The sequence below is a fragment of the Venturia canescens genome, chromosome 6 (genome assembly GCF_019457755.1).
Source record: "Venturia canescens isolate UGA chromosome 6, ASM1945775v1, whole genome shotgun sequence".
NCBI lineage: Eukaryota > Metazoa > Arthropoda > Insecta > Hymenoptera > Ichneumonidae > Venturia > Venturia canescens.
Genome location: NC_057426.1, coordinates 14800458 through 14827673, shown reverse-complemented (window position 1 = coordinate 14827673; position 27216 = coordinate 14800458). Strand labels below are relative to the sequence as shown.

Sequence of the window (27216 nt, the reverse complement as noted above, 5' to 3'; positions counted from 1 at the left end):
TCAATTTTAACAGTTTATTTCCCGGAGCTTTTCAGGCCGAGTTCCGTTATTTACATCTTCATGAAAATTGACGAAAAATACTGTTCAACGTCGATTTCAAATGATTGATTTTATCGCGTTGCCTTTCTTCGTGTTCATCTTTTCAACGTTTTCAATACTTTTCCTTATTGGTAATTACTGCGAATTCTATGAATGCTTGAAAATCGTACCACGTGCGTTGAACGCGCTGTACAAATCTACGACCATTCACCCGAAACACGAAAAATTCATTTCTCTATCGCCCGCTTCTGGCGAGTACACAGCAAAGCCATATATCCTCAGACAAGAATTATATTAGTGCACTATAGACCAGTAAATAAGCACAGCAATAAGGTGCTTCAAGAGCATTTGCTATACGACGGAGACCGGCGTCAAACTCGAGCATAAATTATGCTGAAGGCAAAACTATTTGTCACGTGTCCGAGTTAAGGATCGCTATGAGGGAGTCAGGGAGAATAATCGATTTATTGGAAAGCCAAGAAATCATCCAAAGATCCAATCGAACGTGCACTTTGGTATTTTGCCATTTTCAGTTGAAAAATTTTTCTTTCCTCTCAAGCAAGGAGCGTTGTTTCTTTCTGGGTAAACTTGAGAAGAGAGCAATTCGTTTTCTCCTCTCAACGAATTTTAAAAATTGTCACGACGACTTCGAAAGTGTATCGAGTCCAGAAAAAGTGATAAACTTGTGTGATATTATGAAACTGCAATCGGCGAGTTAACTTATTTACTTTCCCAAACTCTACAACAGCATGTCTCGAAATCGGTTGAACGAGATTGCTGCTATGGTTGTTCGGAAATACTCGAAATTCGTGGTCTCACTTTTCAAGCACCAAAGTACCGTCGAATCATCTCACTGACCCAATCGCTCCAAGATCTCCAGAATTACGAATTTTTAAATCGACATACTTTCGAAAGTCTCTTGGGACATGCCAGACTTTATTTTATATCAAATAAATTGATCTCCGCCCGTAAAGTGTTGGACCGATGAATTTGCGCCTTCGAACTCGCACGAAGTACTCGAGGTGAAAGTTTTTCGGCTGCTCGACTTCGATCGCTTTATTAATTGGAATGATGGAACGAGCATGGGCTTTTCATTATGAATAATCCTGCTTCTCAACCGATCTGATATTTATTATTATTATCATTATCATTTTTAATATTTATTTTATTTTTTCTTTTTATTTTTCATTGTTAATAGAGTGTTGTAATGCTGATGTTCCGAGAGGAAAAGAGTCCCGAGGATGAAATAAAAGCGTGGCAATTTTGGCACGGCAGGCAACATTCCGTCAAGCAACGCATTCTCGATGCTGGTGAGTAAAAATATTATGTTCCCTAAATGTGATGAGAAAATGAAATCAGAAAAAAATCCAAATTTCGTGAAGCTTTGGTTTTACTCGTGCACACTTTTTCCGAATTCAGTTCTTCATGAATATACTTTTTTGTTCATGCTGTCAGAAAATTTGTTTCACGGTATAGCAGATATGGGATTTCGGTAAGACGTAAACGATGTTGGTTAATTTATTGAGACAAAAAATAATTGAAACGTTTATTTTTGTTTTCTAACATCAGTGAAGAGATATTAAGAACAAAAAATGTCATACGCTTATTGCAGATACGAAGAACAGCGTTGGTCTGGTCGGCTGCATCGAGGAAGTTGCACATAACGCGATCGCGGTATATTGGAACCCTCTTGAGTCGTCGGCAAAGGTATCGGAATCGTTCGAAACACTTCCAATGATTTTTCACTCCATTTTACATATTTTTTAATATTAATTTGATTTTTATAGCGTTCGTTTTTTTTTTCTTTCATTCCAATCCTACCATCGTTCTGTAACTTTTAATATTTCGGATAACAGATAAATGTCGCAGTGCAATGTCTAAGTACAGACTTTTCGAGTCAAAAGGGCGTAAAAGGCTTGCCGCTGCATATTCAAGTCGACACATACGAGGAGCCGCCACCGCATACTCATTCTTACACACCGCCTTCACATCGCGGTTATTGCCAAATCAAAGTTTTTTGCGATAAGGTAAAACTTTTATCGACTGATGAAAGATTCGCTCAATTTGAGGACCGAATTTGCAACACGCTATAGAACGTTACGTCTTCAATTAATATTTGACAGGGTGCTGAAAGAAAAACTCGGGACGAGGAAAGACGAGCTGCGAAGAGAAAAATGACTGCAACCGGAAGGAAGAAGCTCGACGAGCTTTACCACTCGGTCACCGAGAGAAGTGAATTCTACTCGATGGCGGATTTACACAAACCGCCCGTACTTTTTTCACCACCTGCCGAACACTCCATCGACAAAGTGAGACAAGCTTCATATTTATCTAACTTACAAATATAAAAGTGAGAAAATAATTAAATCTCTGACCGAGAGTGAAATCTCATGAGTAACAATCGACATTTAAAGTGTTTGAACTATTGACCCGAGTAATAAATGTTATCCAAAGAGCAACGAAGAAATGCGCGATTGTAAAATAATTCGGTTGCATATGAAATATCGACTGAAAATGATAAAAATTATCGAATTTCAGTTCTCGACTATGGAGCTTTCGGGTTTCTATGGCAGCGGGGGCGGCGGTGGGGGAGGGGACACGGACACATCGTCGCTGAGTAACGGCGAAGGAGGAGGAATAAAAACTGGTGCGAGTAGCCCTTATCCGGCGTGCGGAAGACCGAGTTTGCCTGCGCTCAAGTTTCACAACCACTTTCCGCCCGATAATATGACTTCGCTGCACGACAAAAAGGACTCTTTACTGATGCAAGTCCAGGAGCTTCAGGGCTCCGTTCTCCAGGGCATGCAACAAGGCAGCCTCAGCACAACCGGCGCGATCGTCACCGGAGTCGGCAACCGGCTTCATATTCAATCCCAACATTTACGTGGCAACGACCCCGAAGATCGTGTGATGCTCTACGTCAGGCAGGAGTCCGAAGACGTTTATACGCCTCTTCACGTAACCCCACCAACCGTCCAAGGATTGCTCAACGCTGTGAGTATCTTTTGTCCTGCCTTCATCTCAATTTCATAGGAGCCAAAACATTTCACCATTTCACCTCGACTTGCAGAAATGCTCGTTCCTCCATTGAGCGAAGTAGCTTTTACGTTATTCTTCCTCGCAATTATTCGATGATTGTCTGACGGGTTGAACTTTATTCGTGTTGGAAATTTGTTTTTTGGGAATGCGTTACTGAGCGGAGTGAATTTTTTTGTCATTCGAGCTCCATTTGAACTTCGACGGTATCTTTCAATCGCGTTTAGACACTCAATCGATAACGGAACAAAAGTTTTCTCGGGCGGCTGCATTTCGTCTTATGATTCAAAAACTAATCAGGAGCTTCGAATTTCATTACCGGCTGACAATATTCACAAAAAAAACGGTACCACTAGAGAAAATAAGCGGAATCCAGTCGGAAATATACTTTAGATTAAAAACAAAGTCAATGAAAGTGATAAATAATTAGAATTTTGATAAATGGTTACTTGGAGCTCCGAATTTGATTGTTATGTGGGTTGGATTTTTCTGTGTGCTCATCGGAAGCAACTACTTCCGGCTTAGGATTTCCAATTTAGGTGTCTACTTGCAACTGCGGTTAGAAAAAATCTACTTTCCTCTTTGAGCGACACGGTAAGTCGTCGAGTTCGTCGAGGCACCATTGTTCATGAATATGTGCAATTTATTTGTTTTCACATCCATCCTTGAGTTGGGCTCAGAATGAATATTAAAAAAGTGCTGAAAAATGAGGGGTCTGTAAGTTGACGGAAATAGGTGTCAACGAAGCCGGATATCTCTTCAATTCAAATTAATTATCCATTATCGCTTTCTTTTTATTGCTCATTTTACATTTTTTTTTCTTTTCCATTGTTTCGTGTCATTCTATTTGGAAAAAAATATTCAATGTTCATTTATACAAAAAAAAAAAAGATTATTAAACTAGTATTTGAAAAAGTAGTGCTGGGATTTGGTAGAATCGTCATTAAAAAAAAAGTTGCATTGGTTCGAACAGGATTAATAAGAATTTTGTTGAATTGTTTTTTGTTTCAAACATCAATTTAATCTCTGGTAGCCGAAAAATTGTCGAAAACTGTGAGAATATACAACACTAATGAATTTTATTTTAATTGAAAAGATATGCGCACGACCTCGCCGGTAGCTTTTCCTGTAAAGTCACAAACTCCAGCTTTTTGTTTATTCATCCGGAGTCTAAATTCGGTCGGTCATCAATAATTTTCTGCTTTCCATTGAAATACCACGAAAAACTCATCTCATGCGACTCTAGAAATTTGCAATTTGCGAATGGGTCACCGTATAATAATCTCCAAGAATGACGCTGAAGTTTCCAACGTTGGAGTCCAACGAAATGATCGAAAAAAACTCTCCAATAATTCCAGTAATTCTCCTATCTTGTTCCCTGCCAAATTTGCGATTCGTAGTTTTTCAAGCTACACCAACGATTCGTGAAATAAAAAATTGGTGAATTACAAACGTTTTTTTCGTTCATTTCGTTGGACTCCAACGTTGGAAACTTCGGTGTCGTTCTCCAAGATGGGTTTTCGTAGAAAATCGTACGCTCCACAAAAACATATGTACTGTCGTTAAGTCAAAAATATACACTTTCAACGGTTGCCCATAGTCAAAGTTCAATTTAACTGTAAATTTAACTGTAAATTTAACATTTTTTGTTCCGTTTTCCAAAGAAACTTTATTAGATTCAACAAACAACCCGGCAGAATCTTTTTTTAGAGATCATTCCCATCAAAACTATGTCATAGAAATATATACGAGAATAGCCAGGCTCGATAATTTATTGCTTTAAAAACTAAGTTTTTGTCAAGAATTTTTAACGTTTTTTTTTCCTTCCAATGGATTTTCGTTATTATTGCTGCACTCAAATAACCATGTTATGATTGGCAAAGGTGGTCTAAATGTCTGACCTTTCCAGAACACTGGTTATAAACACTTCCTTCTAACTTAGTTTTTGCAAAATGGCGGTTTTTGCAAAACAGCATGATGTAAATTTGCATGATTTTTTTCTCGAAAGTCTCAACTTAACAAAGAAAGGTTACAGAACAAAGAATCATCTAAAGAATACTTGTGAGTTTATCCAAAAATTTTCTAGGTACTTTTGTATTTTTCGATTTTGACAAATTTTGAAAAATTTTTTAAATTCTGAAAAAAATCACACGCATTTTTTAGATGATTCTAAACAATTTTTTTTTAAAGTTAAAACTTTTTGAAAAGAAAATTATGAACCTATTTTTTATGTGATGGAATAGTATATTACACACCTGGGGAGGGAAAGTATGGTGATAAGCACGCGGTTTGAGGTGGTCTAATTTCACTCCCGTGGAGTATAAACTATTTTTCACCACACACGCACCGAAAATTCAACCTTCCGATTTCGGAAAGTTGAACTTTCGGCGCATGTGTGGTGAAAAATAATTTTTTTTTTCAAAAAGTTTCAAATGGGGTGGGGCTCAAAGGTTAGAAGGCCTAAAATAGCGAACAGGCATTCTGTATATCTATATATGCATGTATACATGTAGATATACAGAATGCCTGTTCGCTATTTTAGGCCTTCGAACTTTTGAGCCCCACCCGGAAAAACTGAGTGAGAAAGAAGAGTTCGTAGCCAGTGTTTTGGAAAGTACAGACATTGAGAACACCTTTACTAGCAATAACATGGTTATATAAGTGCAGCAACAATAACAAAAATCGATTTGAAGGGAAAGAAAACGTCAAAAATTCTTGATTTTTCAATTCAAAATGCAAAAATAATAAAGATTTCGAGTTAATTTTACAAAATAAATGCCAGATTCTGAAAGATCACCCTCCAAAACCTCCTACACCAGATTTCGAAAAATTTTTCTTTTGTTCCTCAGTTAAAACTGGGTACTTGAAATTGAGTGTCCTTAATTGTCGTTTTGCGCATTAATTCATAAGGTGATGCTATACAACATTTTGAGGGTAGGAGTTTTGAAAATTTTTTCCGTGCTTGTAGAGTAATTTCTGAAAATTTCAAGATTTTCCAAACGTATTGAGGCCCACAGTAAAATCGTGACCACGAACGCAGAAAAATTACATGTATTTTAAACGGAAAACTTCAACCCCCGTGGTCAAGGGTTAAGCATTGTTTTAAAAATCTTATTCTCATTCTCATTTTTTTTTAATCGCTTTTATTCACTTAAATGTTACGAATGTGTTCTTTAACGCTTCTATTAGTGTTGGACATAAACTTTAAAATAAAAGAATACATCAGCCCCTTAATTTCCCAAAGGCTCGTTCAGTAGATATCTTTTTTTTACACAATTTTTACCGAATTACAGAATTTACAGAACAAACAATTTTTTACAGAATCATTCGCGGTGAAAATTATGGGAAAAAATTGTGAAATTTTATAGTCTCATTTTCGGGGTTACCCATCCTAACGGTGCCACTTGAATTTCGCAGAAATTCATTTTTCATGATCTTCTGGCACTATGAAGTAAAAAAGTTTTTATTTTTTGTCGTATATTTTGAAAGTCGCATTGTACCACTTTCCAACGACGAAATTTAGCGGATCCACTTTCAAAGTGAGAACATTTATATAGTGGGAAATTTACTATAAAAAATTTTTCAATTATCTTAATTTTGAAGTATTGGGGTTTCGAGTCTCTAAACTTCAATACATTACACATTACAAAGTTTTTTGGCTTGGTGAACAAAAATCAAATTTTATTTCTGCAAAACTAATGGGTTTCAAAAAATTATGACAATAAATCGAAATTTACCAAGGCCCTTCCCACAACTGTAATCTACATATAAAAATTCGTAAAAAATATTGACTGGAATAAACTCACACTACCCAGTACAAGATCCGTATGCTTTAAAGGTTGAGCGAATTTTTGTTTGAACGCGACGTTTGCCGTTATTGCACCGAAGTAAGTGTAAGATTAGCCTTCAGAATTGGAAATCGGTACTTTTTATTTTATTTTACACAAATATAATGGAAAAAGGAATATTTACGGAATTCAAATTTACCAACGGAAAGAGCGACTTCGAGAATGGTGGATGAGATACGTGACAATTTTCTTTATCATTTTTACCATCGATAGTGTCCTGTAAAAATGCAGATTACACACGATCTCACGTTAAGATATTTGGCAGTATTGTCATTTAGGCGAGGCTAAAGGCATTTGTAATTTCTTTTTTTTTCAGGATTGTTTCCAATAAGCTATAAAAAATTTCCATATCCAGGTTAAACAGTCAATTTAGGAAATGATAGATTTTTCTAATGTACATATATCGAAAGAGACGCGGTAGCGGCTCGATGTCAAGCAGTATATTAAAAGAAAAAACTAGCGTGTAAAAGAAAAGTCAGCGCGAGCTCTGCTGCATTCTTATAGACTCGAATGTGCCGATTTTATAACGTCGCACAGAGTTTTAAACGGCCCTCACGGACAAACCATTTTATTTAAAAATCTGAATATTGGTGACGAATTTTTTTTCGATTTTTCCCTTTTCACTGGTCCTTGGCTCATCCTCATCTTGGACGTTTTCCAATTTCTATGCTCTCACCGACCCAAAACAGTGTGCCAAAGAAAAAAACAATATTGCTTCCAAGAAATAATTATTACTATTCAATCATCGCGAGAGGTTGTACACGAATTGGAGTATCTTTTTTCTCGTTCGACATTCGTTAGCTCGTAAAATTTTTTAACTTGGCGCATGTCTGATAATAAGAAATGAATGTTAGCCGTATGTCGTATCCAAAATTTGTCTCAGTGAAAATCCATTTTTTTTCCCGAATAACCAATAGCCATCAAAGACAAACACCGATCAAGTTCCAAATTTTCCGTAGCGCAGTACTAAATCGAGCAAAAAACATATTTCATAGTTCGTCGAAACTCCCACGTTAATCAAAAGGAGAAATTCAATCGTTTGGAAGCAATTTTTAGAAGCATTTAGAAGCAATCACCCTAAATACATATGTGGGTGTGTGTATACCTAAATGTGGCCATGCATGAATCAGCATTGATGTAAACATTGATTAATATCCGTGCACTACTTCATTGGCTAATTAATATTAATGCGCATGATGTCCGTCTCATAATCCACCCCCATTGCCATTCAATCATTAAAAATGAACACAAATAAGTTACACGAACGGACGATTAATAAAAATAATATTAATATTGAAAAGTTTCGATGAATGGAAACTCCGGAAAAGAGATTGAGGCAAATATAATGGAAAAAAACAGCGGGGGAAATACTTTTCTATTTTGCATCGACGTATACTCTGATTTTAGAGACGATTCAAAACAAATAATTGTCGAGTTTTTTTTTTTAACTTGAAATATTAGTGACATTATCTATACACGAGGTTTACCCAGAGGATCGTGACATGAGAACAAAAGAATAATAAATTTCATGAAAATAAGAGTAAAAGAGCAAGAAAAGCGGGAAGCCAATGTCAAAATTCTAATGTTCAATTTTTTTTCTTATTTTACAGATTGAGTCAAAGTACAAAATTGCATCCTCGAGTATTAATAACCTCTATCGCAAAAACACAAAGGGGTAAGTTTAGTAGAGTGTCATCTTTACTCGTATGCACGGCTACGGTAGTGCATGAAAAAAAAAAAAAATAAATAAATAATCAATGAAGAAAAAACCAAAGGAGATTATTCCAACGGAAAATTTGGCCGTACTCTATTTTTTATTCTTGATGGTACATTTACTACATTTGCCTCTTGGACGCGAAGCGATATATTGTTTCTTTACTTTTATTGATCGTTTTCTTTTAATTCAGGTTATTTTATTGGATTCGTAAAAACTACGGAATTTATTTGATAATGCTTGAAAATATTTTGTAGTTAGGGATACGACCTACAACTGACGCTTAAGATCAATCACTTGACCCTTCATGAGTCACAAACTAATCCCACTCTGTAACATATCTTCGCCGTAACATCTTGTTATTCCCACTACTCGCACATGTTTGCCTCACAAGGGGTCAACTGTGAAGAGTGTAACTTATGGAAAGGTGCCGAAAAAACAAAATATTCTTTCTTTCCTAACGTGTTTCCACAGCTTTTTCTTCATTCACGTTCTCCGCATGCTTCCGGTGTCTGTCTCGACTTGTTTTCTCGTCTATTAATCTTCTTCTCTCGTTTTCACATTTTCTTTTGTCTTTGTTTCCAACAATTTCATCCATGTTGCCATGTTTCATTTGCAAAACTATTTTGCTCGTATGGAACGATTTTCGAATTGTTAGTCAGTCATTTTGAGCACGAATGCAACTTTTTCTGAATTATGAAAAAGTTTATTTGATGAATATGAAATTTTACCGCGACTTAAATCCTGACGCTTTTTGCTGATCTTGTGTTTCAGAATTACAGCGAAAATTGACGACGACATGATTCGTTACTACGTCGACGAGGATCTGTTTCTCCTCGAGGTGAGTCACTCGAGAACGAGTCCTGAACAGAACGTTGATCGAAATACAAGCAATCCCGGTTCACCGGGCGACCCGGATGATCCGAACGAAAACATGACTATTGGCTTTGATGTTACCTTGATCGAACTGCCGTCCGCGCAGCCGCAATTGCCACCATCGCCGATCGCAGTAACGCATTCACATTCCCACAGCCATTCGCACGTTCACGGGCATTCGCAACACGTTCACGAAGTCGCCAACACGTGAACATCTCGACGATTCCTCGAGCGAGCATCGAGCTCACTGCGATTTTCATATCATTTATTATTTTTATTTGTGTAAATAGTACTTAATCAAGTTGAAAATATGAGAAAGAATGAGAGCTCGAGATTTATACAAGCATTCTAATTTCTCTCACAATCAGAAGACTCGAGCAGGTTGCGCGTGAAAGAAATCTTGCCGAAAGTCTCGAGCGTATAAATTCTGTAAGCACGACGTGGCGCTTCTAGCGGCTAAAGTTTGTACCATTCAAAATGGTGTCTGCATAGAAGCACAACATCGGAAATTGAACCGCGTTCGACGAGCACTTATCAAAAATTCCCATTTCAAGCGGAATATTGACGAGAAATGAAGGGAAATCTTGAGACTCATCGCGGAGTTTTCAAAATTTTTATATAATGCACGATAAAAAAAAAGTTGGATCGTTGAATTCTCGTTACACTTAGACGTACTTTACTTTTAGCAAACATAAAGGTCCTTTTTCGCCTTCTGCGAACGCGCGACTCCCAGGAAATCCCGGTTGTAGGGTGATACTCGTATTACCGTGAGTAAAAATAAATAAATCGGTCAAAAATCAAAATAACTATTGCCGAATTCACATTCGCCAAGGTGATGTTGTAAAAACAGGAAAATTAAGCTATCGAACCGAAAACAAAAGTCGAGACGAGAAAAGAAAGAGGTATTGTTTAATTATTTCCCTGGGAGCGAAGCTCATTGAAATGGAAATCGTTTAGAACGATACTCCATCAACATCACTTAGATAAATCAATTAAAATTGATTTAAGCTCATCGTTATACAAACATATAGAACATATAAATATATATATACATATATACATAAATATAAATAGATATATATCAAATTATAATCATTACTATGAATGCATATAGGTATTACAAAAAAACTTTCCCCGTCCCCTAATTTTTTAAGGAATTAATCTGTGTTCGAGCACATGTACGAGAGGAAATAAAAAAGAGAGAGAGAGAGAGAGAGAGAGCATGAGTGAGTGAAACATTTTAAAAGAGTAGCGGAAAAGGTGTGCGTAATTGATATTATATATTATATATGTGAATTCTAAAAAAAATTCCAATCGTTCATTTAAAATCTTGCCTTTGAAACGAAAAAAAGCACAGTAGGTGACAACGAATCGAGGAAAGTTCAAAAATAGCCCGAGTTAGGCATCCCGTTGAAAACGAGCATTTACTATTTTATTCGCTTATTTGTTTTTTGGAAGAGATTGCCATAATTGAAAATATTTCACGGAGACATAAAACTACGAAGTTTTTCCTCATTTTTAAAATGTGCTTTAATCCATTGAAATGGAATAATACAAAAGAATGGGAGAATTTGTAACGGGAAGATTGGAATCGTTAGTCATCAACGGTTCTGTCTCTGCGGTTTGTTTGAAAAGAAAAATCTTTGCGGAATATATGTCCGAGATGATTGTGTAGTGATGTCGGTTCATCGAGGACAATACTATAAATGCAACTGTTCATAGAATTGTATTAGTAAAGAATGAAAGAAAAAAAGGAAGAACCCAGCAGTGAAATCACTGGGTCAATTAGATTTTTAAGAAATAAAAGAAAAAATGTCGTACCGATATCAAAGCAACGATCAAAATACGCTTGTAAAATGCATATTATTATTGATTATACTATATTTTGTTACATTTATTGCAAACAGCATATAGATATTATAATATTATTTGATTCTATTGATTAGAGCCTACGTAATACGTCTATTGTTATTTTTATACACATGCGGACGAAAGAGAGGATTGAAAGATTAACAAAACACACGAAAGACAGTGCGAAAGTATAAAAAATATGATGTGAACGAGTGAAAGCGAGAAAGAGAGAGTGAAATTCATATTTGGAGCCTTGTTGTTTTGTTCGCAGGCTTGAAACATGTCATTCGTCAATTGAATCTGTCCCAATTATCCAAATAATTGAAAAAAAAAAAAAAAAAAAAACAAATCATTTCTATGTGTACTTATCAAAAACAAAAGAATACGCTTGCTAATTTGCCAAACGTTGAAACAGCCGGTGACGGAGTTCAAATTTAGGAAAAAGACTGCAGCAGTACACGCTCACTGGTCATAAATCCGGCCAATGAGATTATGTCTGTGAAGAATAAAGATTCTGGAGATGAAAATTTCATATTTTCTGACCTAAAACAATTTTTAATTTTTAATTCGAAACAACTGTCACGTGAACTTTGGACCAAAAACTTCATCGCTTTTTGGCACTGTAACGTGGCAAATCGGCGAGCCTTTGATTTCCTCTCAACCGTTGATCCAACGCGTGGTACGATCTAAGATGGAAACGCGATGGATATTGAAACAAATAAAACGCGAAATTCCCGGCGTAGACTTAGACGATATTTAGGTCGTTTTTTTTTAACCATGACCTCCTCCTGTTGCAGAGACATTTATATATTTGTTTTATCTAATTACCATCGCGAACTATATTGGACGGCGAGCGTTTGCGTTTTTTTTTATTCAGTATGATATGAGTTGATGAGGGGGGAAAACCCAAAAAAAAAATAAGTGTTTCGAATGATGTTTTTCTGTTTCTTTTTGTCGCGACGTCTTGCCATCGTGAGATTGTACCAGAGGTGATATTATATGATTACGATGTTTATTACTACAATAAATATTATATTAGTACGTTTTATAAATTATCATGATTATTATTGTTAATTAGTTTGTAGTTTCAACTTCTTTTATCTTCACGTTTGATCAACGTTTATTCCCCAGCTTTTTTTATCGCTCCGTTGAAAAATAACGCCAGTTTCGTTTATTTCAACAAGGGTTTATTGCCTCTGCGAAAAATGATTGTTGGATTCTTCCAGGTGTTTGAACATTTTTATCGATAAATTATGTTTCACGAATTAGATAATGCGACCAGAAGCCACGCGAGCTGAGCCCAACACATTCCTAGGCAAGAGGAATCGGTGAATAAATTATCGAAGTTGTAAAACACAGTTCGTGTCGATTTTATGCATGTCCACTGTCTCACGTGCGCTGGTACGCGCTAAAACTGCGAATACTCGGATTGACTCTCGGCTCGCGGAAGTGCACAGCTCGAAGAAGATCGTCGCGGAGAAAAAAATAGTTAAACTAACTCAACGACGGATAGGAAAGTTATCTGAGCGCTTTCGGTCCATAAAATTATCAATTTTAAAATTTAGCTAGGAAAATATCTGAGAAACTTAGAAATATGTACGGTAAGGATGTCAAATAGAGATTTCAATGAAACTTTGCAAGTAACCTGATACTACAGAAAGAGAGAGAGGGAGAAATTGTTGCGAAATTTTACATTCAGCGGGTTGATTACAAACTATCGATTATTTATCGGGTTACGATTAACAGGATATGAAAAGACCGGGCTAATGAGCCTGGTCTTTGATGGAATTATTTAAAATATCACGAAACCGTGGCTCCGCAATGAATAAATTTCGTATGAAAGTAACAGAGACAATCAAATAAAATTTTAGAACTTCTTCTTGAAGTATTGACCAAGGTATGGAGTAAATTTACAAGATTTAGGAAGTAGAATGATAGGAAAAAAATATCCCACAAAGAATGAAAAATGTTCATTTGGTGTCGAGAAAACTTAATGATACGTTTATAAATCGCGTGGCGGAGAAGCTTAATCCATACGTACTGCGTAGATGATCGTGAGTGAATAAACTATACGTCGAAAAAGATTGACAAAAGGCAGACATTAAAATCATGCAGAATCAGATGGTACTCCCGTCTGTATTAAACTTTAACTTTTAGGAGTGTCGATCCCAACGAAACATCCTTAAATTCCATACAACAGACAGTAAACAGTAAAATGCATGACCATAATGCGGAAGATCCAGAATCCAGAACGAATCGATTCGAATACTAACAGCTGAGAGCAGTAAATGAACAATGGACTGCGCATGTGCGGCATATTCGTTTCGAAATCGAAAAAAAGGATAATTAGGAACGTTGACGAAGGTATCATTGCAACGAATTTCACCAAGTTCAATTAGAATGCAAACAAAATTCTGTAAAAAATGTCGTTCATATATAACGGAGTGATTCTAAAATGTTATATAGACGTTACCACCTTTCAAATAGGGTATTATGGGGCAAAATGGACACTTAAGAATTTAAGCAAGTTTCATTGGTGAGCATATGGTCTTTCAACTATTTTTGAGTCCCAAAATTGATGCCCAGTTCTTGTTTCCCGAATTTCGTAAAAAAAAAAAAAAAAAAAAAAAAAAATCGGGGCAAAACGGACACCGCCCCTTAGAGGCATAAAAATCGAAAAACCGACATTTTTCGAAATACAGTCGTTCTAAGCGACTGTTCCCGAATAGAATGTCAACTCGGTAATATGGGAAAAGAAATGGGACCACTCAGGCTCCATTCCTTGGATGTAAATGAAAAAAAATGAGTCACATCTTATATCCCATTTCTGTCATGTTTTTGAGGAATGCAAAAAATCAACTTTGGGTCCATCGTTTTGGGGTATATTTGGTGTTCGCACTATATCGGAGTCCTTTGATTCATGGTCCTAGTTTCCCGAATTTCTTCAAAAAAATTTTCCGGGGCAAAACGGACAGCCTCCAAGAGGCAAAAAAATTGAAATACCGATATTTTTCGAAATGTAGCAGTATAGCTAGCAGACAGAAAAAAAGTCATCAAGACAAGCAAACCCTCGTGTTCTGCAGACGTTACTTGCATTTTTTGCGAAGGGTTATATTCGTCGTCCTCTGAAGATTGGATTTACTGTGTAACATGCAAAAAATGTCTTCAACATCTTGTGTACAGGTGTTGAAGACGAAGATGTCAGCTATGAGTGCGATTTTTGTAAAAAATGAATAAAAAACCTTTTTTCCTTATTCGTACTTTGATTACTATTGTGGTTTTTAAAAGTAATTCAAAAAAGCGAATGGATAGTGAGAAAGTAGTTTGGGATCTATTTTTCTCTGAAACTTGAATTTTTTGGGGATGTCACCGTGGAATTCAACAATTTACCATGATTTATGATCAGGACATGAGTTGGAAACAAAAAAAAAAATTTATGTATTTTATGAAATTTCAGTATCGGGAAAGTCCGTTTTGCCCCATATTACTCTATAATACAAAAACCATTTAAAAGAGAGTAAACAAAAGTATTTTTCGTATAGAAAGCTTCCCCACTGTGTCAATACCATATTGTGTTAATACACGCGATTTATTTATTTAATTAGAATTTCACAGAATATCACACTAGATCTCCTTATATCGTGAGATAAACCATAGATGGTAGTGTGTTCGTTATAGGAACGCAAATTCGTCGAATTATCTTTTTTTTTACGCACAACGCACGTATATGTTTTTTTTTTCATCATTGCAAAAAAACTGAAGCTATTAAAAGAAATTTTTCATCTCTTCACACTTCGCCCAGTTCAATGAACTGTTTGGGTTCAATGTGATCATTTAAAGCCATAATATCCTCCTACCAAACTGTTTGCGAACGCGGTCAGCAAAATCATATGCCACGCGGTTATTCGTGCGTCTCAAATCATGTACGATCGATTATAGTGTAGTCCATATATGTCGAGTGACCTTCTATCTACGAGAAATGACTCCACTCATTTGATGTCTATCGTTCATGTATTCATGTATTCTATAAAAATTGAAGGCTGGATCGTATACAGAGCGACGTCTCAACACCTGAAGTTAAATTGGGATTGTGCCAAAGGCGTCAAATCCAATTGAGTGAAGAATATTACGAGAGCCGAAACTGCGTACAGCAAGGAACACAAATGAACATTCCTTTTGATAGCCAGGTTCGCTCACGTCAGGTCAACAATCTCACGCGTAAGAACCAAAGAACTTTGACGTCGTGCTCATCAACACACCTAACTCTAACGCGCACCTAGGTATGTAATAGATATGACATGCTGGTAGCTCATGGATGCGTGGAATATCCCGTTGCATTTCTGAACGAGAGACGCCTTCGATCGATTGCAAAAAATAATGAAAATGGAAGACACGTTGGTACCAGAAGGTAGCTTCCTTCTTGCAAACGATTAAAGACGATCGCTTGTTAATTATCCTCGAGAAGGCCACTATCAAGATTAATCACCGGATACGCAAGGAAGAGTTTGATCGCGTGATCCAAAAGCCGCTCGTTGACGTCATTGATCCTCACGATCCTGCTCGATGCTTTGTTTTTGCCAACGGGGCAGAGAACCCACCCAGATTTTTGTTTCACTACCAGAATAAAGCGAGAACGAAGATCATCCCCCCTATACAGGTATTATCGGCGAACCCGAGGCGATGTTCGATGAAAAAAAAAAAAAAAAAAAACATTATCCAGCAACTTTTTTGGGTATTTGGGGACCCTCTGGTCGGTAATCCGGTTTGACGGGTTGCTTGTCTTCCCTTTTTCCATTATATGGCGTTTATATGGTACTGCGTGTGTTCTCCGGGGCACTAAACACATTAACCAACATGCTATCTCACCGGTCCACCCTTTCTGCTCTGCTTGCCCTCTTAATATTTCCACTAACATCAGCCACTCAGGCTTCCCTTCTGGTGGCGCTCTTTTGCAGTAGATGTAACGAGTGCATTCCTACGTCGAAACCCTCTCGATACTAAAAACTCTAAAACTCTTGACACATGGAGAACTTTGAGAATGAGCCAACGATCTTGTTTGCTCACATTTAGATCATTAGAAGGCGAGCAAACTTCAAAGCAAAATTTCGTCCTCTCAAACGAGAAATACAACTAATCTTCGTATGAATCAGAGTCTTATATAGAGTTCAGGAAACTTATCGGAATTACGGAATATCGTGACATGAGATTTTGCAATGTTCCCGTGTAAGCAGATCGTATATAAACAAGAATGATCGCATTGAGTGTAACCGGCTTCACCGGGGCTTTGAACGCCATGCAGAGCAAGTTCATGGCCGTCCTTACCTACAATATCCTCGGGCCTTTTGCCAAGGCCAACAACGATGATCAGTAGTTGAGAGTATATTAACCGTCGAACCGACGGACACTTTGACTCGTCTTGATCAACTACGCTTTGGTTTTTCGCAGAATATTGCTGTACTCCTGGTACCTGTCTACGTTAATTCCTCCAAATCGAATCCGTTAACATCAGTCCATTGAACCTACAATGATCAACTGACCTCGACTGCTTCAACGCTGCCGGTTAATTTTTCAGCATTTGCATTTTACAGCAGTCAAAGTGCGATTCGAGATCGGATCTCACAATCGAGTGATGTAAACGTTTCCGAACGTTCATAAACATGAAAATTAGTGATCACCGATAAACTTTTGTGTGAATATATTGGGACTGGCGTAATAGATAGGATCATATTTTATGGGGTCTTTGTACTTTCTTCGCTCTGCCTCGCTCAACGTCGAGAACAATATTACAATGAGCAATACAATCTTACCAAATTTTATCAACAAGCATCGGCTTTACTAGGGTTATCAAAAAAAATTGTTCCGTAATTTCGAAAACTTCCGTTTTCCCGTCATCTAAAATCGTCGCTCACATTTCGTTATTAATTAGCTCAGCCTGAAGCCTTTTGGCTAGGAATTAAAAACCCCAAAAACCCTAACAAAACCAATTGAATTCTTGAAAAATATCCTTGAGTGCGAATTTTTTCCCCCCATCAAACCCACAATCTCAGCAACGCAAAGAGACCGGCATACAAAGTATCCCGCGAGAATGGAATACGTAAAGGAAAACGGCGAAGAGAAGAAGAAGAAAAGGCAAGAACGTCGCGGACGGACCTACTGGGGGGCGAGTGAGTCGGGAGAAGGGCGAGCCCGTTATAAGATCGAGCTCTGGCAGTTCGACGACTTAGTTCAAGTCTTTCGGAGACCACCTTGGGAAGACCTTGACGAGTATACGTTTACCTCGGTAAAGTTTCGTGTGGAGTTTCGTGGCGTTATTTACCGCGTGCTTGGTGAACAAAACGGAGCACGGTCATGGCCGTGCGGCTTAATAATAAGTTCCAGATTTTTGTGACTATTTTCTTAGTCATTGGCTGCGTTACCCAGCAAGCCGCGGCCAGAAAAGAGAACGAGCATGACAGCGTTGTCGTCGAAGGTAAAAAAATGATTCTTCGAAATTCTCAAATAATCCTCCATCATCAATTTAAGCTTCAAGTATTCAGTTTTAATTATTCTAAATAAATAATGACTTTAAAAAAAATTTCGAGGTCGATTCAATGCGTATTTTTATACCGGATGAAAAGAGAGCCCATTGTCAAAAAATTATTACTAATCCACGAGCCAGTCCCCCGATCAATCCGCTAAATGATGCGAATAGTCTCACGTATTCGCAGCACGATTTGCTGACGCGTCCTGATTCGACAGCGATCGACACAAAAGCAACATCATATCTCTCGCCACTTTCACCGAGTAAACTAATTTTCAAAGATGTACCGCATCGATCAAGCACCCATTTTTATATCGAATCAAATAGTGATTTGAAAATAAAAACAAACTGAAAACAAAAAAATAATAATTTTAAAAGATTCGAGAAATAATCTTATATATATTTTGTAGTATCTTCAATATTACTGCAAAGTTGAACGAATAAACAAGACATTCCCACGGAGGCGGCGTTTCGAGAAAACGGAAACTCCTCTATAATTATAATTGTCATATTCGACGAAACAAGAGGGAGGGTGACTCTCGATTTTACACAATAGTATATGCGTACAATATTGGAAAAAAAAACATGAATACATTTGATTCGAAGCCGCGGAGAGCATAGTTCCGAATTCATTGACAAGGGAAGGTCGAGGAGTCTTGTGGAACGAGAAAGCCGGAAATGGTGCCTGCTTAACGTCCAAGGGGGAAGTCGGCTACTGCACGACTTTCAAAGAGTGTTATCCCTATTTCAAGATCCCCGATCTGGGGGCTCTTGATGGTTGGGTCCTCGGGGTGTACGACACTTGCAGTTTCATACGAGAAGATGGTCGGATGGGTTTTGGGGTATGCTGCTCTTCGAATCCGCTGACAAGTCCACCCTCTTTCCCAGGCAGTGGTCCAGTGATCGAGGATACCCAGGTAAATGAAATCTTGAAGAAAAAAGTATAAAAGAATCGTGATGCATGTGGAGAAAGTGAAAAATTTTATCCGATTATATCAGGTCAATGGGGACGACTGCGACGATGATTCGACTCAAGTTGTTGGCATGAAACCACAGAAGCCTGGCAGCTGGCCACCACCATTACCCACTCACTCCCCTGACAACACGATACCTCCGCTCCCAACTCACCCACCTCTCTCCAAGCCGACCAACGGTAAGCCTCTGGCAACTTCCCAGGCGACTTCTAAAAGACCAAGCGCAACGACTTGGCCAACGAAGAAGCCCGCATGGTGGCCAGGCGCGACAACTCAAAAACCTTCCCAAACGACCGCCACTGCACCACCAATTAACAACGCAGAGTGCGGAGCCAAAAATGGCAACCAGGATCAAGAACGCATCGTCGGGGGTCAGAGTGCTGATCTTGGCGAGTGGCCTTGGATCGCGGCTCTTTTCAATTCCGGACGGCAAGTCTGCGGAGGATCACTCATTGATGACACCCACATACTCAGCGCAGCTCACTGTGTCGCCAAGTTAGTCCACCTTTTTCCTTATACAATTCCGTTATACCATCTTTTTTACTGGGAAAGAATCGAACTATCTCATTTTTACTGTTAAATCAACTCCATCATCGTCATTCACTCAGCCCATTTATTCGTAAGCCATGAGTTTTTGCAAGTTGCCAAACATTCACCTCGAGACGTGATAAAGCCAAGTATTAAAGATAATTTTCAAACAACAAAGCAGCCATCACATATAGCGTATATATTTCAGAGATTGGCCAAATTTCCATAAATTTTTCAAATGATTCTGTAATAGATGGTCAACTTTTCAAACTATTGCTTGTAAATAAGGAACTAAAGACGATTACAAAAACCAAATGATTGTTTCGAATAGAAGCAACCTTCCTCTATCTCGGATAAGAATTAAAATTTTTAAATGTGTTAAATGAAATGGGTTATTGAATCGCTTTTTTGATGAACCGTTTTCGTGTCAACCGACCCCACGGTCGGGGCAAGTTGACACAAGCATTGAGGCAAATTGACTCGGGTAGTATTTTTACCTAACAATCAACTACTTATTAGTTAAATGAATAAAAACATACATATTTATTAATTTTATTTATATATAGAATTAATAAAAACAATCGTTATTAATATTATTTATTTGATGATTCGAAAAATGAACACAAAATGTCGAGATAAGTGAATGTAAAGATAATTTTTTAAAGTGATAAAAAGGAATATTTAATCCTCATTTTCGGCATCACAATCGGAATTACAGTTTCTAAACTCATCGAATATTATGGTTTTACTGGCACACATTGAGTGGGTTCACTTGGAGCATGCATGTACGTCAACCAACTCCATACCACTGTTGGCTTACTTACCCCACACTGTTATTTTAGCAACAAAACTTTCTACCAGCAAATTATAGTTATAATTGAGAAAAAATACTAGGCGCAATTATAGTTCATTATATGAAATTTCATGTAGAAGATTATTGTAATAATTGGAAAAAAATTTTGAGGCAGTAAGAGCTAAATAAGATTGACGCCAAAATTTGGTTTTGTACCTGGATTACTGAAAATTCTTCACTGTTTCTAAACGACGTGTCGCTTCAACGCGTTGAACCAACTAGCTAACTATGTTTACATTCCGTAGTTTGGATATTATTGTTCATTAGTCAACTTACCCCGTTAGCCAACTAGCCCCAGCCTTCTCTACTTCATTTTTTCTGGAGACAAAAACTTGCGTTGACTGGGTTTTTAAATTCATGTTATTCACGTATGGCTGAGCATTATTATTTAAACGGATATCATTTGAAAAATTGCTTATTTTGGAAAATTTTTATTTGAACTCAGAGTTCAATTTGATGATGACGATAAAAGTTTGTCTTTTATTCATTCAGTAAGGTCTCCCTTTTTATAAAATTTAGTCGTGACCCTGTTCACCGTCATCGTTTTTCTACGATTCTGATCGATTCGTTATTGGCGATCTACACTACTGATGGTGGCGCTCGTGTCCCGCGGAAAAATGAGGCAATTTGAGTGCAATTTTGTCAGTTGTGCAGAATTTAGCATTGGAAACATAAACTTGAAACTTCGACAAATTTATGAATACGTACATTTTTGCTGAAAACTGCTCCAAAAACCGCTTAACGATATTAATATTACATGACAGATCGCCTGCTTTGCACTCCAACAGCAGTTTAAGAAAAATCTGCGAGGTGTCGAATGCTTAGTGTGCATCGCCAATGACGTTGCATGTGGTCTTCACCTCGTTTAACATTTCTATAACAGCTCTGTGATACGTTTTTGGTATGTCGCGGATATAGAAAAACAAGATAGTAAAGGAAAATTGATTTCAATAGATCTCTGTAAAAAAAAGACTGATTTTGGAAGATTAAGAAATGAATGAGGTATTCCAGCCTAAGTATGTAAGCCCGTGACCCTGACCCTCTCGGATTTCTTTAATTTTTTTATATGATCACATTGAGTCTAAAAAACACCCTCATCATATTTTTAGAGTGTTTCGAACATCCCTCATTTCTGAGAAGCTTCAAAATGCTTTTTTATTTATCGTCATAATACTATTTTTGACTGTGATACAGGTTTTCAAAAATTGGGAAAAAATCAACGGAAATTTGTCGTTCCTTCAATTGTTTCCAGTAGTGTACATTGAAAATTTCAAAATGATAAGAATTTAATAAAATTTGGTGAACATATTCTTTAGTGCCAAATTTGACATTACAAATTTTTTAAGATTTTTCTTTGGTACAGTTATCGAGTACTAAAGTTCACGTGTACAAGCATAGCGTTTCCATATATATAGGTATTAGGGTGGTCCTTAAAAGGGGTGTTTTCGAATTTCTTTTCTCCCAGGGGCTCAGATGCTTCCAAATTAATGAAAAAATAATTCCCTGAAAATTTGAGCTCTTAATATTAACTCTAAGATAGTCCGCATTCCAACTTAAGATTCTTATGTTAATAACATTAGAAAAATTCCTTTCGTTCTTTAGTATTTCATAATTCTGGGACAAATGAATTCAAAATTTCGAGACATACATATGTTCATAGAGAATTTGACGTTCTACAAAAAAGGTCTCTTATGATTTCTATCTAATTCTATTTGTTTAAGAGTTATTTGAGCTCAAAGTTTAATTTTCTTTCTCATTATCAATATTATCAAGGATATTCATCAAACCCTTAAAGGAAAAAAGGTTGGGACAAGCACATTGATGCTTCCGTGTTTCCGGATCATATCACTAAAAATCTAATAAAAATTCCTTAAAAAAATTATGTAGCCAACTGTAAATAATTTCAACAGAAAAATTGGAAAAATATTTCACAAATTTTGAAAAAAACATTACATTAAAAAAAAATACAAATCTGTAATTCGTTTGTAAAGTGAAAAAAATTCAAATAAAACATGAGAAATAAAAAACCGAAATATCGCGCTTGATAACATTTTGAAAAACGACGCCCATTTTTCTTATCTCATTCCAACAACTAAATCAATTTAAAAAAAAAAATCCATCCAAGTTACGTACAGCATTAAAATTAATAATATCAATTCGAGGCCAAGTATTTTCTAATAAATTGAAAAAAGTTGCCATTTGAGTTACGTGCAGCACTAAAATCTATGATATCAATCGAAGGACAAGTAATTTATAAGTAACTCCAAATTTCAACATTATGGAATTGTTCTAAGAAGCTTTTAAATCTAAAAAAATCATATGCAAGCTAGTCATTTCTTACTCTATGGTGGCAGAGACTTATAAGAAAATCGATGCTTTTCAGACTTTCAGGATCTTCTGGTATTATTCACAATATTCGACGTCGATTGGATCGATACAAATTATGTTTAAATATGAGTTAAAAGTACTTGTCCGGCCCATCACTTTCCATTAAAATTGTTTATTCGAATAAAAATCAGGGCTTTTCTAGAACTGATGAAGCGCAAATATTCATGTAGAGGAAATTTAGAGTTATCTTCAAGTAATTTACCCTTAATTGCCCTAATTTTATAAGAATGGAAACGAATTATCCTGTAATATACAAGGGATGTTATTGTGCATCGACAAATAAAAAATATTTTGCATATTAAATATGTTCAAGCTTCCAAAATAACTCTCCAGTTTGTATTACAATGACGGCAATTTTTACTTCTCACTTCTTCCAGCGAACGAATTCCATTCGGTATAACTAACCTATACTATTATTAAGAACATTAAACTAATAATAAATCGCATTTCAATAAATTTTTAACCGGATTCTGCCGTACAATTTCGTTTTTTTATCATTAATTTTTATTTGAATGAATAGTAATGGGCCGGACAAATACTTTTAACTCATATTTAAACATAATTTGTATGGATCCAATCGACGTCGAATATTGTGAATAATATCAGAAGCTCTTGAAAGTCTGAAAAGAATCGGTTTCTTATAAGTCTCTGCCACCATAGAGTAAGAAATGACTAGCTTGTATGTGATTTTTTTGGATTTAAAAGCTTGTTACGTAGAACAATTCCATAATGTTGAAATTTGGAGTTACGCATAAATTGCTTGTCCTTCGATTGATATCATAGATGTTAGTGCTGCACGTAACTCAAATGGCAACTTGTTTCAATTTATTAGAAAATACTTGGCCTCGAATTGATATTATTAATTTTAATGCTGTAAGTAACTTAGGTGGATTTTTTTTTAATTGATTTAGTTGTTGGAATGAGATAAGAAAAATGGGGCATCGTTTTTCAAAATGTTTCCAAGCGCGATATTTCGGTTTTTTATTTCTCATGTTTTATTTTAATTTTTTTGACTTTACAAACGAATTGCAGAATTGTTTTTTTTAATGTACTGTTTTTCTCAAAATTTTTCAAATTTTTTTCCAATTGTTCTGTTAAAATTATTTACATTTAGCTACAAAATTTTTTTTAATGAATTTTTATTACATTTTTCGTGATATAATCAGGAAACACGGAAGCATTGATGTACTTATCAAGAGACTCGGTAGAGTCTCGGGACAAGTACATTGACAGCCCTGACGTCTGCTGGCCCGAGGCTCTCACCGAGACTATACTTTCTCTGAATATCCCAACCTTTTTTCCCTAAGGTTTTGATGAATATCCTTGATAATATTGATAATGAGAAAGAAAATTAAACTTTGAGCTCAAATAACTCTTAAACAAATAGAATTAGATAGAAATCATAAGAGACCTTTTTTGTAGAACGTCAAATTCTCTATGAACATGTCTCGAAATTTTGAATTCATTTGTCCCAGAATTATGAAATACTAAAGAACGAAAGGAATTTTTCTAATGTTATTAACATAAGAATCTTAAGTTGGAATGCGGACTATCTTAGAGTTAATATTAAGAGCTCAAATTTTCAGGGAATTATTTTTTATTAATTTGGAAGCATCTGAGCCCCTGGGAGCAAAGAAATTCGAAAACACCCTTTTTAAGGACCACCCTAATAGGTATACATTCCGGGCATAAGAAATCTGCTTTAATGCGTAATTACTCAATAACTAAGCAGAAGAAAATTTTGAAAAAAATTGTGTTTTCGCACTTGATGTTGAAGAACATTATCACCAAATTTGATCAATTTCTAATTATTTAGACTTTTGTACCCAACCTCCTTAAATGTGATTGCCCAAAAAACATAAATACACGTCTCTAGTTTTGTTACAGCATTCATGCTGTATGTCAGGTTCAAAATATACTTCAAGTAACATGCCTTCCTTCACGCGCACGCAAACTACGATGAAACCTATTTCTCATCAATTAATCTCACTTAATAATCATAGTGTTATCGTTAATCGTATTAAAAGTCAAATTTTTTATACCTATTCTAAAAAAACATTAAGAACCCCAGACGCTATATCATGTTGTAGAGCATTATTCAGGCATCACGTAGGCATTGTTCTCATTTAAAAGTTTATAATCCGTATTCAATTATTCGAAAATCACCAACGAAATTAATTTGAGTACTAAAATAATTCAGTACTGGCTGAAGGTGAATTGCTTGAGAATTTTTTGGAATTTTGAGAACGTTAATAGCTTTTAAAACTTTAAAAAATAGCTTTTAAATAGTTTTTTAGATTCAATGTGAGCATATAAAAAAAATCAAAGAAATCCGAGAGGGTTAGGGTTACGGGTTTACACACTTGGACTGAAATACCTCAAATGATCTTTCCGTAGACGCGCATTAGTAGTTGTAGTACTAAACTCGACTGAACTTATTCAAAGAGTTTTCAGAATTCACCCCACTATTTTGATCATCTCTCCATTTGTGTCATATGATAAAAAATATTGCTGGCAACTACTGATTTCAGTATTTCTCATTGAGCTCAGCGAGTAAAGCGCCTAATTATAAGTAAGAAACCCATAAATTATTACACGTAAAGGAGTAGGTTTCTAAAACTTTTTAAGAGCCGGAAAGTAATTAATGTGAATTTCGTATCGTAAGACCCCGCAGTAAAATCCTAGGCCCATTATGTACGAAAATTAAAATAATATTCGAATAATTTGAATTATTTTGAAATTTATTTTAGCATGAACTCGTGGGATGTGGCGCGCCTTACCGTACGGTTGGGCGACTATAATATCAAAACGAGCACAGAGGTCCGTCACGTTGAAAGGCGAGTCAAACGGGTTGTGCGACATCGAGGCTTCGATCCAAGAACTCTGTACAACGATGTTGCTATACTTACCATGAGCGAGCCGGTCGAATTCACCGAAGCTATAAGACCGATCTGCTTGCCTACCGGATCGCAACTTTATTCTGGAAAAACGGCGACAGTCATCGGCTGGGGATCCTTGAGAGAAAGTATGCAAATTCGAATGAGCGAACATATTAGGTTTCAAAAGGTTTCAAAAACAATGAATGTTACACCGCCAATGGTCGTCAATTTTTCTAGGTGGTCCCCAACCAGCGATTCTCCAAGAAGTCTCTATTCCAATCTGGTCAAATGCAGAATGCAAATATAAATACGGATCCGCAGCTCCGGGTGGCATTGTCGACAGTTTTCTTTGCGCAGGACTCGCTGCAAAAGACTCGTGCTCGGTGAGAATAATCTTAACAATATCTCCGAGTGTTGGCGCAACGAAACGTATAACTTTGTGAAACGTTGACAATTGAATTTTGTCATTGGAAAGGAACAATAATTTTCAGGGTGACAGTGGTGGACCGCTGATGGTGAACGACGGTCGTTGGACTCAGGTTGGAATCGTAAGCTGGGGCATTGGTTGCGGCAAGGGACAGTACCCAGGCGTCTACACAAGAGTCACGCACTTTCTGCCGTGGATAAATAAAAATCTGAGGTAGATGCTCAGAGACGAAAAGGATGATCCAATCTCGGATAATTATAGTGCGATCAACTGCATCTTCAACTTTATTTTCTTTTGCTCGACTCTCGATGCTTTCGAACCTGCTTATGTAAATTCTTTGCAGGAAGACAGCTTTGAAGCGAGCAAAGAGATCGAAATGGTCGATCGAAAGGAAAGCGATACATGATCGATTCGAAGATTCGAATCCAATGACTTTTTTTATTAGTAAAAAAAATGAGCAACCCCATAAGTTTGAAGCGTCAACATCATCACCGCATGATGGAAAACGAAATGTGCGTCGAAATAAGTATAGAATTAGTACGAAATTCATATGAAATTTCATTAAAAAGTGTCAATAAAATATACGACTCGTATATGACGTACCACTTGGATGTGATTTTATCGCGTATTATTGTCGTGCTTTTTTATCTTTGCATGTGATTATATCTATTTCCCTTGTTGATGTTACTTTGACTCGAAAACGACTTATTGTCGTAGTGATTCTCTTAAGGTATTCCATTCGCACTCGAATAGACACTCAAAATTTGGACTGATTCCTAACCTCCTCTGAGAAGTCGCGGTTATATAGGAAAAGCTTCTCCTGCTGCGATTTTTTTCCAACTTCTATTGTTAATATCTCTTTTAAACATTCGGTAACCCTTTATCTTTATCATCGCTATGGATTTCTTACATATTTTTCTATCTGTGAGACAGTTTGTATCAGGAATTTAGAATTATTTAGTATATAAATTATTGAATAGAAATGTGGTGATGATGGAATCTCCATAAGTTTCCGTATAAATTTTACGACTTTTAAAGTTTTAAAATTCTTCATTAAATGTTCGATAACCTGACCTGAAATTTCGCCAATCTATTCACATATACTTTTATTTTACAGTAATTTAAAATCAGTTATTTGTAGAATATTCAGGTTCGTAAAAAGAATACCTTAAACGTAGAACGTTTTTCATTATTGATAAATAACGGAGAGTATAATGAAAGAAGAAAAAAGTGTTTTGTGAAAATGCGAAAAAACGATATAAACTAAAAAGTATTGGGATCGT

General features: G+C 36.4%; 2 protein-coding genes across 5 annotated transcripts in view; both read left to right on the top strand.

The window, feature by feature from the left end:
• LOC122412166 (protein grainyhead) overlaps positions 1-12416 on the top strand; it is an 86622-nt gene extending 74206 nt beyond the window's left edge. For 2 of the 3 annotated variants that reach the window (XM_043421517.1, XM_043421520.1), the window contains 7 exons: positions 1238-1349; positions 1652-1746; positions 1896-2066; positions 2163-2348; positions 2578-3033; positions 8534-8598; positions 9412-12416. In XM_043421517.1, coding sequence (XP_043277452.1) covers positions 1238-1349; positions 1652-1746; positions 1896-2066; positions 2163-2348; positions 2578-3033; positions 8534-8598; positions 9412-9724 — 1398 coding nt within the window. In that variant the 3' untranslated portion in view covers positions 9725-12416. The remainder of the gene's footprint in view (positions 1-1237; positions 1350-1651; positions 1747-1895; positions 2067-2162; positions 2349-2577; positions 3034-8533; positions 8599-9411) is intronic. The other variant, XM_043421519.1, reaches the window with a different exon arrangement.
• Positions 12417-17598: 5182 nt separating this feature from the next.
• Positions 17599-26876, top strand: l(2)k05911 (lethal (2) k05911). 2 transcript variants are annotated; one of them, XM_043421874.1, is made up of 7 exons: positions 17599-17833; positions 18491-18801; positions 18884-19353; positions 25378-25652; positions 25744-25889; positions 25998-26193; positions 26277-26876. In XM_043421874.1, the coding sequence occupies exons 1-6, from the start codon at positions 17713-17715 to the stop codon at positions 26148-26150; spliced, it is 1476 nt and encodes a 491-aa protein (XP_043277809.1). In that variant the 5' UTR covers positions 17599-17712; the 3' UTR covers positions 26151-26193; positions 26277-26876. The 2 variants fall into 2 exon arrangements, with proteins under 2 accessions (XP_043277809.1, XP_043277808.1); XM_043421873.1 differs by having other exon boundaries at positions 25998-26869.
• The last annotated feature ends 340 nt before the right edge of the window (positions 26877-27216 follow it).